Consider the following 18,267-nt stretch of genomic DNA (forward strand, 5'->3'; position numbering starts at 1 on the left):
CCCACCCTCAGAAACTAACTTGAGGCTTGAATGCCTGTTCTGTCTGGAACAAAGTTCACTGCTTCCTTTCCGTCTCCCACCGAACGTACTCACAAAGGACGCCTGCCAAGTAAATACGTTATGAATGAGTCAATGACGAGTCTGTTGGTGACGTAACCGTGGCGCTCAGACCTTTACCAGACACTCCCCCAAAAGACGAAACAAAGAAACAAAGAAAAGAAGAAAACAGCCAGAGTCCATTCCGCTAGTCCATTCGAGTTTGGTGATGTAACTGTGCTTAGTTCTTTCTTTCAAACACCCCCTCCAACCCCAAAGACTGTAAAACTGGCTGTTTAGACATCGAGCCACTCTGCCACTGTGAAAAGTTAAAGGCAGCACGTGAGCTGTTTAAAGAGGTGCTTAGAACTTACGTTCTCATACCTTCACCACCTCAACCCTGAACTGACCAAGTCGTAAAAACTACTGGAATGACTAAGTGGTCTTGTTAGCCATAGAGTCCATTTTGCTGGTTGGAGGGGGGACATATGAGCTGTTCAAGGAGTTCATCAAGGGCTGCACTGGTGACGTTACACCCCGACCCACCCCGACCCAAAACAGGAGGAACGAAGAAAAAGAGGAATGCCTGTAAGCAGCCTGGTCATGGAGCTTATTTTGCTCAAGTGAAACGCCGGTCAAAGTTTTTCAAGTAGTGACATAACTGTGCTTCACCCGAACGTTCTCAGACCAGAGCCAAAAAAGGAGAAACTAAGAAAGGGAGAAAATAAGCAGAGTGACCGTAAGTCCATTTTGCTGTTGTGCCGTTAGAGGAGGGCAACACCGCATGAGTAGACGTGTTTGAGACGAGCGTTTCCTGCTGCTCCCCTCCGGGCTATTTGCTGGCTCAGCACAAGGCTAACCAGGCCACTCTGTGCTTTTTTGCTCGGAAAAGAAGGAAAAACAAACAGAAATAAGGAATGCTAGCTGTCACGTGTGGCGGCACTACAGCAGATAGCTAATTCAATACCACTGTTAGCTGTTTACCAGAAACTTGAACTAAGGACTCTAACAAAAGTTCCTCCTTACTGAAATAAACAAATCATAAAAGTATATTTTAGTATTTTCTGGGGAAGTAAATCTCTGAAGTAGCAGTCACACTAGTGGCAATTCAAATGGCAAGTGAAACAGAGGATTACCAATAATAAAACAGAAAAAAAAAAGAAAAGATAGTTCAAGCAATCTAATTCAGCTCTGGACCACCCGTGTAGATCAGTAGAAGAATTATATGAAATGTCCTGCATAGACACTGCTGACTTTAGCACGTGGTCCATTTTGAAACGAGTGTTGCTATGCAATGCCTCGAGCCTTCGGTCAATGTAGCCAAAGCAGTTGTGCTACTGCTGCAAATTTGTGTATCAAGGATCGTATAAGTTGGCTTGACTCCCATAAGATTCCCATAGAAGAGCATGTTGACCAAAGCTTGGGGTGGGGTGGGGTGGGGTGGGGCGAGGGGGGGTACGTTAAACAAAACTCTCTCGTTTCAGTCCTGACACTGCGACTGCTGGCCAGCACCTGAGAACTCGGCTCCAAAAGTCATAAAACAAAGAACCCGAGACAGGAGGGAGTGGAGGAGAGGAAAGCCAGAGGTGAGGGTGAGGAGGAGGAAAAGGGGAGGAGAGGTGACGACCCCTGCGGTCAACAGCCCATCCCCACTAATCAACAGCAGCACAGCAGAGAAAAAGAGCAGGATGACCTAACGCGTTAGCTTTAAGGGACCGAGATACAAGACACCCTAAATCTAAAACGGATAAAACGCCTCTGATGTTCCAGCTCACAGCAGTTTGGAAAGCTGTCCAATGAAAAACAAGCATCTCCAAAATACGAACTTTACAGGAGACGGCAAAAACACTCTTGCCTTTCAATGCAAATCAATGTAAAGAAATTCAGTTTCAAGCGATTTCGGAGCATTTCTATTGGTCCACTCTTCCTGAAATGTTTACACAATGTACAGGACAGCTGGTGTGTCGAAATGATGTAGAAAAATAAAAATCAACGAAATTGGAGGTACGTGGTTTTCACTGAACACCGACGATATGCATAAACATTTTATCTGTCCAAGGCCACTAATTCTGTGCAAAGCGCAATATAAATGGAAAATACTAAATCATTATTGTTATTACTGAGATGTGCAACTATATTTACTTCAGTGCGTCTCAGGAAACCATGTAGGGCAGAAGAGTTTCATTTATAGCAGCACATTTCCTCCACCGTGTTTCTTAAGCAACGGCGAATGTGACGCCTAATTGTTTCCAGATTAAGATGCATAACATGTGACTCAGCTTATTGTGTAAAGAGACACGAGGTGAACCGAAATAATAAGAAGAGCAGTGCGAATTATGTTTCATGCAAATACTGATTAAGGTAAATGCCACTGCCGCAAACTCGCTGCTAAATAACGGTATAATTTTCAAAAGTAAAACCATGTGTCCCTGTAATCAAAGCCAGAGGTGAAGGTCTGTAGCTGCAAAGTTCCTATTTTGTTTCACCCTAGAATGCAAAGTGATGACGAGGCACATCCTGTACTGTGTGGTTGAAGTTGTGAGGCTATGCCTCACCTGCCCAGTCCCATTTCTCATTTTTACCCCTACCCCTTGTTTTTCGAGTGTCTCCTTGCCCCTCAGAACTGAGTTATAAGGGGTAGTGGTTGAGATCTTCCTCTATGAAATGAGACCCTCTAATAAAAAGAGCATCACTTCATTAACAGCTACCAGCGCCGCTCTGTAGGCGACCCTGCCCGTCTGCAGGGACAGCAGAGGAGGGGAAAGTTCAGCTCCTCACTGCTGGGCTTTAGTTACATTTAGGGATCATACGCCTTCAAAGAGGGGGGCAGTTATTTATTATCACCCACCCCTAATTCTTCAGTGATATGAAGCTGAAGTCAGATGTTCACCAGATTCTTGTCCAAATTCTCCCATTCCACCTTAAACAGTGAAGCAGGTACATGCTGGCGCTTCGGGCGTCAGAACTGCTGGACGATTTAAGGTGGAACGTGAAAGTTAGCTGGCTAGCTACCGAGACATTGGCACGCTACTGGCGATTTTGAATGCTTGTTATGAAGAAAAGGACCATAATACATTGAAACGACATTAAACTAAGATAAAAACAGTGGTTATTGTATTTTTTAACAAAGACGATTCTCACGTCTTTGGGTTTCTTTGGTCTCTTGTTCAGCCGTCTTACCATTTTTCCGTTTTCCCCCTCATATCGCTCCGTTTGCAGTGGGTGAAGAACTCAAGTTTGGAGGGCCATACAGCTCTAACACTTCACCCTACCCCCTCTATCTCAGCTAAAAACAGGACACCCTACCACCTAGACCTGAAGGTGCAAAAGGAAGGGGTAAGGACCAAGTGGTAGGGGCGAGGGGCAAAATGGGACTGGGCCTAATCCGCTTCACCGAATGCTCAGAAAGCTGGTGGGTCCCACTGCAAAGTATTTTAATGTTTCTTAAAGCGAAAGTTCAATTAAAAAAATTATAATAATTTCACACAATTTTCTCCTTAGCCTAAACGCCATGAACACCCACGCTGGGGATCCCAAGTTTGCCAATATGCCTCAAACCACATCAAGCAGTTAATCTCCACCTGACTCGCTTACGTGAAGCACCCTGAAGCCTTGTTGTGAAGTTTTATAGATCACACGGTCAAGCAGTCTCAGAAACCACATAAGCAGGTCTATCTAAGCTTCCACTGATTCGCAGCTACAATAACCGTGAAGCTTTAGAGCAAAACTAACAACGTTAGACTGGGCAGTTTACTCAGCCCAGCCTGCTGTCCTTGGTGCACTTCACGTTCGGCCGTATATCCTTCCAACTGTCAGATAAAAGCTCATCAGCAGGGATGAGGTAGTGTGTATCTAATGCCTAACTCAGGTTTTCACACCACAAAGAAGCGAAAAAGAGGTATTCCACTGCTTTCAGCACTTATTTAAACGGTTAAGGTATAAAAACTCGGAGTGGTCTGGTGTGAAACGCTCACGGAGAAACGTACCGAGTTAGAACTGTTCACAGTGGTGGTGGTAGGAACCAGATGTCTGATGAGGTTAATGCCTCTAAAAGCTCCCTCGCAGAAAGTTACTGGATGAAATGGTTATGAATGCGTGGCCTGACGTCCAGACCCCTGTTGTATGATAGTTCTGAGATAAGGTTTTGGCCTTAAACGTATTTAACTAATCTATCAGAGAGCTGTCATGACTCAGGCTGATACTGATACATCAGCACGATCCCCAAAGGTGAAGCCAGTTTCACTGGACCTGTGCAGTTGAAATGTCTGTATTTGCTCTGTATACATCATGATGACCGGCTCCGTTCACCATCTTTGTGGTCAACGAGTTCCTTTAAAATCATTTTACCTCAAATTACTCTGTGTTTACAACTACATATAGATATTTACTTATGCAGAAATCAGTGGAATTCCCCTTTAACCTTAACTATACTGCATCAATTATCTGTGTTACCAACCAAACTACTGCTAGAACCGTTTGATGATGCTTTAGGTTCTAGGGTTTGACCTCAATACCAAAGCTGTGAAGTCCTCCATCCTCCTTAGAGTCTAGCCAGCTGGTGGGGGGGGCTCAAATGATGACAGAGGCAGTGTCTGTACTCAGAAGGCCTTCCCTGTTTATTGATCAGAACAGCAGAGCATATATACACTCACCAGCCACCTTATTAGGTAGTAAAAGGTTGGACCCCCTTTTGCCTTCAGAGCTGCCTTAATTCTTCATGGCAGACTTTCAACAAGGTGTTGGAAACGTTCCTCAGAGATTCTGGTTGGTTATTTGAGTTCCTGTTGTCTTTCTATCATCTGGAACCAGTCTGCCCGTTCTCCTCTGACCTCTCACATCAACATGGCATTTTCGTCCACACAACTGACCGCTCACTGGATGTTTCCTCTTTTTCGGACCGTTCTCTGTAAACCCTAGAGATGGTTGTGTGTGAAAATCCCAGCAGATCAGCAGTTTCTGAAATACTCAGACCAGCCCGTCTGGCACCAACAACCACGCAGTCTGCTCTTCAGCAGGTTGTCTTGACCACCTCTACATGCCTAAATGAGTTGCAGCCGTGTGATTGGCTGATTAGATATTTGTGCTAACAAGCAATTGAACAGGCCTCTGTATGAACCCCATAGGTCATGATAGTCATGAACCCAGGACTGTGCATTGATCAGCAGTATGCACTGACGCCAGGATCTAACGACTACAATGCCTTAAACTCTTTTCACGGTATCTGTTTAGATTCTGAAACTGATACTGAACTATTCTGCAATAAACTATTAACACAAATAATGCAAACGTCCTCGAAGCTTCTATTGCCCACAGAACACACTGCATCATTATGCACATACTGCAATGTAACTGTACATAACATCCAATGCATATTTCCATGTTATGCCTTTAAATGTCCAGGTTTACTGTATTTATTGTACATTCTTCAGCCCTAAATACTCATCATTATTAAAGTTCATCTTCCGTTTTATAAGAATCCATTTGTCTCATCCTCCTGCAAAGTAATTTCGCAGTAACTGGGTGTTGACAGAGTTTGGTTTATTGACATCCTAAACCTGTGCGTCCTTTGGTTAATGGTTATTGCGCCGATCATACAGCTCACAATTATACCGGATGATTCCTTCCGTAACGCATGTCGTCGCTGTCCAAAGAAAAACAAGCATCTCCAAAATCGGGACTTTACAGGAGAGGGCAAAAACACTCTTACCTGTTAATGTAAAGAGATTTTATTACAAGTGATTTTGGAGCATTTCTATTGGTCCATTCACCATGAAATTCTCACACAATGTAAAGGACGGCTGGTGTATAAATGTAGAAAACTGAAAAAGAAAAAGAAAAAAAAAAAAAAAAAAAAAAAATCGACAAAAATGGAGATACATGGTTTTTGTTGGACAGCGACGATGAACCTTTAAGTATTTTCTATTTCAACCTCTTCAACTCTCTGGGATCACCAGCGGCTCCAAAAAACACCTGGTCATGTTCTCCATAACGTTCATATTCCATAAGCTCCATTCAGAAGCTGGGCGTCGTGTGAGGCTGTAGCTCTTCTCTCCAGTCTAATAGACGGTGACGTCATTTTAAACCCTTATAATAAAAGAAGCTGAACACTGTTCTTCAGCGGTCAGGACCCCCATGGACCCTCACAGAGCAGGTACTATTTGGGTGGTGGATCATTCTCAGCACTGCAGTAACACTGACGTGGTGGTGGTGTGTTAGTGTGTGTTGCGCTGGTACGAGTGGATCAGACACAGCAGTGCTGCTGGAGTTTTTAACCACTTCAGTGTCGCTGCTGGACTGAGAATAGTCCACCAACCAAAAATGTCCAGCCAACAGCGTCCTGTGGGCAGCGTCCTGTGACCACTGATGAAGGACGAGAGGATGACCAGCACAAACTGTGCAGCAGCAGATGAGCTGTCGTCTCTGACTTTACATCTACAAGGTGGACCGACAAGGTAGGAGAGTGTCTAATAGAGTGGACAGTGAGTGGACACGGTACTTAAAAACTTCAGCAGTGCTGCTGTGTCTGATCAAACCAGCGCAACACACTAACACACCACCACCACGACGTCAGTGTTACTGCAAATAGTACCTGCTCTGTGAGGGTCCATGGGGGTCCTGACCACTGAAGAACAGGGTAACAGAGTATCAGAGAAACAGATGGACTACAGTCTGTAACTGTAGAACTACAGAGTGCAGCTATACAGTAAGTGGAGCTGATAAAGTGGACAGTGAGCGTAGAAACGAGGAGGTGGTCAGAATGTTGTGCCTGATCGGTGTAAAACTCAAAGCTGTACTGGACAAATCTCTTCCATAACTCACGTTCAGATGACCTACTGCCTGCACCTTTCTGTTATCTCAGACGTTACAAAAGTAGGTCATTACTCAGCCATGCAGATACACAGTAAAGGGCTAAAGTCCAAGTAGATCCTCTTCTGGAATGTTTTTTTCCTTACCAATGGAAACCTGCACGATTCCCTTCCCAATCTGTTTTCATGAATAATTTTTCCACTCATATCCGACACTTTGAAAACAATTCGGAATTAGATGGTGTTACAGTCTGACCTTAATATCTCAAATAATTTCATGTGTCTTTGCATCTAAGATCAGCACAAGTGATGACTTTCCCGCCTGCACTATAAGGCCGTCTGCATAATAGCCGACATCTGAAATAAGCATTTCTGTGGTTATCTGTGAAATCCACGTTGAGCTATCCAAACCCCATTAGTTCGTTTTCCAAATCTGCTAATGCCAAATGATGATTCCAGCAGATCTACAGGAACAGCTACAGACAGTTTCCTTTGTAAGTAATATCATTTCGACTGCGCTGGCCGTGGTTAACAACGGTATCCAAACGGTCAGTGGAATTAGAAAAAATCCACATACCTGCAGATCGAAGAATTTACTGTATCTCCTGAAAATGACTTCTGTGGTGCCATCAGACCAGGACACCTTGATGATGTAAACCTAAAGAGATCATGAAGAAAAAAGAAAAGCGGTTAAGCATCGTTCACAACTTTAACACCTACACATCAGCATTAGCAGAACCACATAAGAAGCTGAGAACCTGAAAATAAGGAGCGTGGAAAAGGGAGACGGCAGCAGCGAACGAGCTTCAGGAGGAGAGGAACCCTGACCCCTCTGGGCTGGACCAGAGAGCTGGATTACAGTAGAAATGACAGCTCAGAAACTGTAGCTTAAAATCGCTCCAAATTAAGATTAAGTGATACTTTTTTGATCCCACAACCGGGGAAATTCCACCTCCACGTTTAACCCATCCGTGAAGTGAAACACCACATACACACTAGTGAACACACAGTGAGCACACTTGCCCGGAGCGGTGGGCAGCCCTATCCACGGCGCCCAGGGAGCAGTTGGGGGTTAGGTGTCTTGCTCAAGGACACCTCAGTCATGGACTGCCGGCCCTGGGGATTGAACCGGCGACCTTCCGGTCACAGGGCCAGATCCCTAACCTCCAGCCCACGACTGCCCAAAATGGGCAGAAAAGCTCTGGATTAACTTTAATACTATAAAACTCACAAACCAGGTGACTGGACAGACCTGGACATACCACAATTACTGTGAGGTTATGTAGGAGATACAGGTAAGATAAGAAAAGCCTTTATTTGCCCCACCACAGGGGAAATTCTCAGCGCTACAGGAGCAAAGGGAGAACAAGGCACTCAAGAAAAGAGTAACAAGAAGAGAATTAACAAAATTATTATTATTAACCTTGTTAATTTCTTAACAAAGTTACAATATGTTACTTATTACCACACACACACACACACATATTACATACATATACATTATATATATATATATATAGAGCTGTTGTTGAAAATCTCCATTTTTGCCGTTTTTCAGTTTTTATCATAATTTGAAAATACCTGTTGGTCTTTACATTGTGTGTAAATTTCACGAAGAACGGACCAAAACAACTCGGAAAAAATTCTGGTTCCATTGACTTCCATTATAAGTAAAGCAGGTTTTTTCCTTCTCCTGTAAAGTTCCCATTTTGGAGATACGAGGTTTTCTTCCGACAACAGCGACATATACAAATAAAGATAAACTAAAAATAAAAATATAAACTCTATCCTTCACAAAGTTGCCAAATGAAACATTATAAATAAAAAAGCAAAAGAATCTTTACACTATAAGGGTATTTACACGTATTGCACGGTGGTCTTTTGTGAAGTTCATCTGTCACTGGCATTAGGTGTCAACCAAAGCACTAGCAAATGCCAACGTCGAGCAAAGAAAGTAGCAAAATCAACCTTTTTAGGTTTGTAGATCAATTATATAATTAAATATAAACATTTATATGCATTTAAAGTATTTTATATTTGACATTCTGTATGTACTGAGCACATAGGAGTTTAGACGTAGACAGACTTTGTCATTCAAATTAACATCGTACAGTGCGCATTAGAAGGAAATTTCATTGCCTTGGCTCAGAAGTAGATCGGTTATACAAGTAATACAATGTAGTACAAAGTACAATGTAGTGCAAAGTGTAGTGCATATGTAAACATATGAATATAAGCAGATAAATCATTTTTAAATAAGTATATGTACAAGAGTATACTGCACTGGAGGTCTCATGTATGAGGTAGTCCAAAAACTAAATAAATAAATAAATAAATAAATCGAACAAATACATCCATCCATCCATTTTCTAAGCCGCTTCTCCGTCAGGGTCGCGGGGGGGTGCTGGAGCCTATCCCAGCAGTCTTCGGGCGAAAGGCAGGATACACCCTGGACAGATCGCCAGTCCATCGCAGGGCAGACAGACAGACACAGACAGTCACTCACACCTAGGGGCAATTTAGCACGTCCAATTGGCCTGACTGCATGTCTTTGGACCGTGGGAGGAAACCGGAGAACCCGGAGGAAACCCACGCAGACACGGGGAGAACATGCAGACTCCACACAGAGAGGACCCTGGCCACCCGGCCGGGGAATCGAACCCAGGCCCTCCTTGCTGTGAGGCGACAGCGCTACCCACCGCGCCATCGAACAAATACAAAACTTTTAAAAACATTTTTAATTGTATATTGTATGAGAACGACATTTTTCTAAATACTACTCAGACTCAACACTGAGCATCAGGAAATCGCTGGCGTCGGAACAAAACCTCGTATCTCTAAAATGGTCATTTTACAGGAGAAGGAAAAATGATACTTTACTTTTAATGTAAGTCAATGGAACCAGACGTCTTTCCAAGTCATTTTGGGCCGTTTCTTTTAGTCCAATCACCGTGAAATTTACAAACAATGTAAAGAGCAACAGGCACTTTCAAATTAGGTCAAAACCTGAAAAATAACAAAAAACGGAAATACGTTTTTTTTGTTCCTACAGCAGCGAAGCGCATAAAACTGCTGGATAGTTATCGATACTGAATGCTATGAAAAATATTTTGTGATCAGGTTTTTGGCCCATCCAACCCAAGTGCACTCTCTGGATTATAGAGGTCAGTCTCTCATCTGGCCCATAGCCTACGGATCATTCAACTGTCCACACAGTGTCCAGGCTGGCCGACGTTTCTCCTTCGAACACACTGGGGAGTTCAGAGTGCTACACTTCTAGCCTGCTGGCTTGAAAAGGTTTGGCAACAGACTGCATAAAGCTTGAAGGACGTGTGTGTGTGTGTGTGTGGCCTTCACTCTTCTAGGCCGTCCGTATTGCTATCCAACATAATGAAAGAATTACAAAGATTGGGACCTGGAAGCAGCCAAATGGGTAAAAAGCAGTAACTGGATAAAGAGGAAAAGACAGCACATTCCCACAGGACAACACTCCTAATTGTCATAGATACTTGATACTTTCTGCTGCCTAAGCACCAAGTAGTCTTACTAATGCCACAATGAATAGACGCTGGTTTTCATTAAACCTAGTGAGATACTACAGTGGACATTAGGGGGTGTAGATCTCTGACCTCACAGTGATTCGGTTGCTATTTTTACCTACATGACTGAGATTTTCAAATTAGTTCAGGTTGACTTTTCTACACTCTCAGAAATAAAGGCACTAGACTGTCTCTTGTCACTGGGGTGGGACCCTCAATGGTGCATCCCAGTGCCTTTACTCAGGGAACATAACTGTAACATAATCCACTGAAATGATCTGCTCTAAGCTGGACTGACTCCACACACCCCGCCTCGCCTCGCCTCCAGGCTTTTATTCTGTTTTGGTTTTAAAACATTCGGTTATGAAAAGGAACAAATACCAACTTTTCACCTGGAGGAACTGATTTAAGCTCCACAATCAGACCTTAAACCCACTGCTGGAGCTCTGAGGGAACGTTTACGCTGTTTGTACCTCGATGAAGGAAAATGTTCCTGCACAGATCCTTCATTTCTAACCGTGTAAAACACACCGAATACGTAAATATGACTTATTTTATCCTAGTGGGTGTACATGATTAAATCCACAGCTTCAAAAATGACGAGACACTGCGTGAGCTGGATCTGAGATTGTGCAATGCTCTGTTATGCAGTGATTGAAAACAGCCGTGTGGAAATATTCTTGACTACACAGAATCAGGGAAGTGGAATCAGAGAGGCACATCACTAGTGCATTAGTGCAGCACAGCGGTTTGGTCAGTACAGTCAGGCCACATGGTCAGAGCAATTTCCACTTGACGAAAAAAAAAGGAAACCCAACATCCTGTCATCCTCAACCTCACGTCATTAACCGGCCATGAAGGATGACTCACAGCTGACTGACGTCACTTCCGGCAGTTTAGAATCTGAACCCAGACAACAAAACAGGGTACAGTACTGTAGGGTACATCACTCATGTTGGTGCAATGGTTCAGTCAATACTTGGTTAAATGTTGCTAACAATGGTCCATATTTATCCACCGTTACACGTAAGCACACTGGTCTAAGATCAGGTTCAATCAGTTCAGGTAAGTCTATTTAGTGTCATGTGAAACCTGTCAGCTGATCTCGGATCAGCATTATTAAGCTACGTTCACATTACAAGCCTCAAATCCGATTTTCTGCTCAGATCTGATCTCTCTGGCTCGATGGTTCACACTCGTTTATGTCAGTGACTCAAATCGGTCATTAATGTGATGAACCGGCCTGAAATGACCCTCATGAGCTCGTCCTACTCAGTAACGTCACGTGACTGAATCACTGCATCATCAGCACCAACTAACGAGCAGAACGAGCTTCGCTGAGAAGATCATTAACTCTGATCAGCTCTCCGCTTCATTATTAGAGCCAGACGGAGGAGAAGAAGGTGAGATGAGCTGCTTTTCCACCGTTTACAGGCTTTAACGTCTGTTCGGCGCTGTTGCCATGGTAACACTGAATGATAGCGCAGTGGGAAAAAAAACACACCGAGTGTCACATTAAGGCCACGTGGCCATGAATCGGATACGCATCCGATCTAAGACCACATATGGAAGTGGCTCAGGTCGGATTTGAAAAGATCAGGTTTGCGTCCACACAGCCCTGAAAACAGCAGATCTGAGTCACATTAGAGCAAAAAATCGGATTTGTGCCACTTCAGTCTGGTAATGTGAACGTAGCCATACTGTGAGGAGTTTAATAAATATGGGCCAATAAATGAAAAGAAATGGCCATCAGATTTAATACGTAAAGGAAATTATGCAGAATTATGTAAATGAAATTGACCCTCTGTCCGCCGTACTATTATTAGTAATAATAATGATAATAAGACATAATGATCACAGTTACATGTTTATTCGCTCCTGAAGGAATGCAGCATGTTAATTACTGAAGTTGAAAGTCTCAGCCAATACGTTTTCATCTGTGCTCGGTTTGAAAGACGAATTTTTTCACCGTTCATCCAACAGCCTGAGCGAATAATCAGACCTCTTTCCAACAACTCAAATGCAAAAGCGTGTACCTCCTCAGAGATCTGTCCAAAAGGCCGAACCCAAAAGCCTGACTAACGGCTCGCTGCAGTGATCTCAGCTGTTTTATGGAGAGGCTGGAATGGCCACATGTTAATCTGGCCACTGCCATTGTCCATAAAACACTGGGCTCTGAGCCGGACCCAACAGGCCAACAGGCAGCATGACTGTAAACCTGCTGGGAGATTTTTTTTTACCGTGGCCTTCAGAGGAACGGTAAGCAGGGTGTGGTATGCAGGACTAAAGCCCTGGAAAGCCAGAAACCTCACATACATGTTGTCCGGGCCGTCCTCACATTGACTCACAACTGAAAACGCCAACACATTTACCAACCTACCACCACCCCCGACTGTTAGTGATTATTTGAGCTATCAGAGATTTTAAAAATGGCAAATAATATCAACGGACTTAACTGAACAACAGCAAACCAAACTACTCTATATAAAAAAAGAGAAAGTCTATATTTGCCAGGTTTGTTTTCTTACTGTAAAAAAACTTTATTGTGGTAACTGTAATCAGTGCCAAGGTTGTACATCTTAATCTACGATTTTTATTAACCAGGTAATTCTGTTTTAGGGCTGCACCAGCCAATTATTTTCACCGTCGATTATTTTCTCGATTAATCGATTAGTTATTGGGTCTAAAACGGTGAAAAATGTCGCTCAGTGTTTTCCAAAGCCCAAGCTGACTCTCTCAGATGACTTTTCTTGCCAACACCATAAAAGATATTCAGTTTCACAGAGGGGTAAAAAAAAACATTTATTTTTAGATTATTTTTAACATTTATTATTATAAATATTTACATTTAAGAGGGAGAAATCTGAGAATCCAGAAAGTTTGACCTTCCCCCCCCCCCAACTCAAACCGATTAATCGATCACCAAGATTAATCAGACAGTCGACAACTAATCGATTAATCGTAGCAGCTCTGTTCTGTTTAACTGATTAATATAACAGCCCTAGAAACTACAGACCACCAGCCAAAAGGTCTAATTCCTTTTGGTCCCCTAAAGTGGACGTCTATGTGTAAAGGGTTTGTGTGGTACACCCAAAGATACAGATGAAGCACTTTGAGCTCCACAGTCCTCAAACATATTGAGGCCAAAACAACAGAAATGTGTCCGACTGCTTGCCCGTCTCTAGGACCGTCCTGTAAATACCCGTTCCTGCCGGGCTATTATAGACGGTCCTTCCCCAACACATTCTGTCAGTCGTGACAGGGTCAGCGAGTCCACGTCCCCCATCCACACCCATCCTCACACTAACACAACACTCAAAATGCCTGCACACTTACAAATGTTGCCGAAAGCCGCCTCTCCTGCCAAGTTTAAACGGAGGGACGTGGGCTGGATGCTGCACTCGACTCCGAGGCCCAAGATGACAGAAATGGCAGTTTGCACTACAGACTGTGAACAAAGGAAACTTTGGGAGAACTCGTAAAAGCGAAAAGGAAGCTGAATTCAGAAAGTGTTCCACCGCAGTCCATCTGTGGAGACCCTTGGGCCTGCTAGACTCAACAAGTCCCCAAAGCTCTGCATGTGCATGACATAGAAAAAGGACACATGAGACCAATGTTGATGTCAAATTTGAACTCTTTCAGACACCCAAGTCTTTTTCTTTGCTGTGTTTATTAGATGCAGGCTAAAAAAAACAGGCTGCTTAATGAAAGAAACCCAGTGAAGACTGACAGCTTGGAATTTAGTGGAAAAAATGACCCATTTTTAGGTCTAGTCCTCTTTGGGTCAGTGTAATCTGATCCTCCCTGAGTTCATTTTCTCAACCCCTCTCTTTGTTCAAGCCAGCACAGCTGGAAATCTCCCCCAAACTTATGAAAACAGAGACAGAAACGGGCAAAAACGACCGGGTTTTGTGAGAAAAAGTGCAGGAAAGGAGCTAAAACTCACATAATGCTTGCTGGGGTTTCTCCTCTTCTGCACATCTTGAACTGTTACGTCTTGAACAGTCCTTCGTGGCATGGTGCCTCCTTCTCTCCTCTCTCTGCTCCAAGAAAAGTTCCCACTAAAACGGCAGGACCGAAGAAAAGACAGGCGCAAAGCTGACAAACTTGTGCTCAGTTAATTTATGGCATCTGTTAGAGGCAGAGAACGGACGTGTTTTAGGCGTAGCTGGTGAAATAGTCCACGCAGTGGCTCCTGGACGTTCATACACAGGCGACTAAGCTCTCTGCTCCTCTCCTGTTTACTGCTGCGTTTCTTCTCCCACCTATTTTCCGAAAGGCCCCGCCCACCCGGGCTACGATTGGCTGAAAGCGTCGCCTTCTGCGCTGAAAGCGCCTAGTAGTTTACGCCCCCGAGGAAGTACTAGCCAATCCCAGGGCAGGAGGGCGGGACTTTCCGGAATAGGTGTGGGGAAAAAAGTCTGCAGCCTCTCCCAGACTCATTTTCGCAGGAAGGCTCCTTTATAAACGTCCATGTAAGGCCTTAAAGGGACAGCGCACCCGAAGAAAAGAGCTCCACTCTTAAAAATGGTTCTTCAAAGGTTCTTCAGTAGAGATAGCGGTTCTAAAAAGAACCAGAAACACTCAAAGAACCATGTGAATGCTGTCATTGTTACTCAGCTTGATGGAGAATGTGTTGGTTCTATGTACCACCAAAACGGGTTCATCTCTTGTTACAAGCTTGGCGTCGTAACAATGGCAGAACCCTTTTTGGTGCTACATGAAACCATTTTCTGAAAGGTTCTATATGGAAGCATATACAACACACTATCCGGCAATCTGAAGAACCATTTCCCTAAGCATCCACATGGCTGCGTTCATGGCTCCATGTAGAGCCGCTGTCTTTACTAAAGAACTCTTGAGGAACCGTCTTTTCTACGTTGAGGTGGTTGGTTAGTGTAGTGGTTAACACCTCTGGCTTCTATGCTGTAGACTGGGGTTCAATCCCCACCCTACACTAAACCAATAAAGTCCTTGGGCAAGACTCCCAACACCACCTTTGCCTACCTGTGTGAAATGATCAAGCTGTAAGTCGCTCTGGATCAGAGCGTCAGCCAAATAATGTAAATGTGTGTACTGTGGACATACAGGCTGCCCAGCCCCTTTGCAGAAAACTTACCTTGCTAGAACCCTGCAGACTGTAGCTCTACTGTTGGCCGTCTTCAAGGTCAGTGGTGTCCAGTCTTGTCCACAAAGGGCCAGTGTGGCTGCTGATTTTCGTTCCCGCCAAACAAGAACACACTGAAGACTGAAATATACTGATTGAACAAATGCGTTTCTGCTTGTTTGAAATGAAAACCTTTAGCCACGCTGGCCCTCTGCAGAAAATAGCGGACACCCCTGCTCTAGTCATTCATCAAGGGCCAGTTTTTGGACCACTCTCAGACTAGCAGTGACACTGACGTGTAAAAACCCCAGCAAAACCCCCGTGCCTGGTACACGCAAACCAGTGCCGCACACTTAAAGAGGACCTCTCACTGTTAAAACCTGTTTGCTTTAACCCTTGATGGGTTTGTTACTCAGCAGTCTGGTGGACCCACCACATTATTGGCCTTTTAAATCAATACAGCCATAATAATTCATGTAAAAATACCAGATGTTTATAGCACAAGTGGCCAGCGTAGGGTTCTCCTTTAGCAGCTGTAGCCAGTCAGCAGCCTGTTTGTGTTGTCCACCCTCACACACACACTCATACACACAGCGACCGGAAGGTTGCTGGTTCGATCCCTTGAGCCAACAGTATGTGACAGAAGTCCCCTTAAGCAAGGCACCTAACCCCCAACTGCTCCCCGGGTGCTGCAGATAGGGCTGCCCACCACTCTGGGCAAGTGTGCTCACTAGCATGTATGTGCTGTTTCACTGCATGGGTGGGTTAAATGCAGAGGTTAAATTGTGGGACTAATAAGGGTCTCTTAATCTTAATTTGACATGGCAGAAGAAAAAAAAGCAACCCACTAAGTGAAAAATTATATCTATTTTTAATAATAGAATCAAATAATTTGCTTAGTATATACAATATATGTGCATGACATATGCCTTAACAATCTGGCTTCCCACTGAAGGTTAACTTGAGTTGAAAGTCAAAATTGTTCAGCTTTTATTTACATCATTGCGTAAAAACCCTGCTGTACAAATAAGAGAGAAAACAAAAGGTCTAGAGTTGATTCTAGATGTTCTACAGGTCTCCTAGTGTTGTGTCTCAGCATGAGTACCAAAGATATGTACAAGCAAGCAAGCAAGCGATCATCAGTGCCAGCATACCAGTGTGGGTATGAGACCAGTTTTCAGTTTTATTAATACTGATGACGTCAAAGATGATATCTATCACGTGTCACTGTTGCCTAGCAGCCTAGCTTTTATTCTGTTTAGTGGTCATTACACATTGTATTCATGACCTAATCTTTAACCGGAAAATACTCTGCTTTGTAAGACATTCTCTTCGCATGCACTCTTAAAAAGATGGTAGTAAAGAAAATGCTTCTATATAGAACCATGAACATGATTAAAGGGTTCTGGCCATCAAAAATGGCTCTTTAGATTGGTGGAGAATGTGCTGCAGATGGTTCTATATAGAATCTTTTTGAAAAGGGTTCTATATAGCACCGAAAATGGTTCTTCTATTGTAACAAGCTGGTATTGTATCAATAGGTCCTTTAGTGAAACGAACACACTCCGGTGCAGCTGCGTTCTATGCGTTTTATAGGGTCTTGTCTTATGTGCTGGTTGGCATTAACTGATTTAATGAAATTATTTCACAGAAATGATATAAATAATGCTGAATAAGTCAAACTAATTCAATTATCACAAAATGTTCACCTCGAGTTTTGAAAATTGTTCCTGCAGACACGTGTTTGTTAGATCCTGCTGGTGTGGGTTTACTCTAGTCTGTTAGTCACACCTTCTGCTGGAGAAACTCCAGACCGCTAGGAGGGAGTTGCAGAGCCACGTCCACGTCCTTTAAATATAAAAAAACTAGGCGGTTTCCGTTGTTATAGCAGAGGTGTTCTGGAATTCAGAACTGAGGCTTTCGGAAGTGATGAAGTAGTTTTTTAGTATTTTTAGTATTTAGTAAAGGCTGAAACGTGGAGTTATACATTCCCTGTTTGAGTGGGCCGACCGACGATCTGTTCTCCCGTGACCGAGTGTGAATGACGAGATAAGTGGTGTAACTGTCCTGTCCTACAGTGAACGTCCTTCTATCCTTACATCCTAACAAGCTTTGTGAGTTCGTGCAGTTCCAGCCCTGATTTAAGCGAAAGTACAGTGAGGAAGGCGTGAGGTATTGGAAAGCGGGAGAACACTGTTGTTCCAGGCTGGCTGTTGTTAGCAGCTGGCTAACTTGAATCAGCTCTGTCACTCACACAGCACAGCAAATTGATGATACTGTAGGTCAAACAAGACACAAAAGCACAGATTTCTGTTTAAATGTATCTAAAAGGAGGACTCTGTTTGTCTGGTGTTGACATATTGCGGTTCACCCCTTAAACTACTACGATGATGATGGTGGTAAAATAGTGATCAAGCTGAAACAAAACGTTTTGCCTTTCACAAGTTTTTAAGCAAAACGTTTCACGATTTCCCCCCAAAACTCTGCACAATTCAGTGGCTAAGATATAACAAGTCATTGGTAGTGGTTTGTTGTAAGAACTTTCTTTGAGATGTCTCCAGACGTCTGGTTCCTATCACCACCACAGCAAACAATTCTGGCTCAACAATTTCCTCTAAATCTGAGTTTAGCCACTTAATTATGCAGAGTTTCGGGTAAAAACTGTGAAATTCCTCAACAAGCAGTACTCTCAGTAAAAAAGGTACGAGCCCTTCTCATCACTGTGGTGGTACCCTCAGGGGTACATCTCAGTACCTTTAGTCAGGGAACATAAATGGAC

The 18,267-nt window shown here is 43.5% G+C and overlaps 1 protein-coding gene across 5 annotated transcripts in view; it reads right to left on the bottom strand.

Moving 5' to 3' along the window:
- The window catches only part of sh3pxd2b (SH3 and PX domains 2B), a 71,443-nt gene extending 56,810 nt beyond the window's left edge, over nucleotides 1-14,633 (bottom strand). For all 5 annotated transcript variants that reach the window (XM_037545672.1, XM_037545670.1, XM_037545671.1 and 2 more), the window contains exons 1-2: nucleotides 14,328-14,633; nucleotides 7,420-7,500 (exon numbers count right to left, since the gene is read on the bottom strand). In XM_037545672.1, coding sequence (XP_037401569.1) covers nucleotides 7,420-7,500; nucleotides 14,328-14,399 — 153 coding nt within the window. In that variant the 5' untranslated portion in view covers nucleotides 14,400-14,633. The remainder of the gene's footprint in view (nucleotides 1-7,419; nucleotides 7,501-14,327) is intronic.
- Nucleotides 14,634-18,267: the final 3,634 nt, after the last annotated feature.

The sequence above is a fragment of the Pygocentrus nattereri genome, chromosome 16, assembly GCF_015220715.1.
Source record: "Pygocentrus nattereri isolate fPygNat1 chromosome 16, fPygNat1.pri, whole genome shotgun sequence".
Classification (NCBI taxonomy): domain Eukaryota; kingdom Metazoa; phylum Chordata; class Actinopteri; order Characiformes; family Serrasalmidae; genus Pygocentrus; species Pygocentrus nattereri.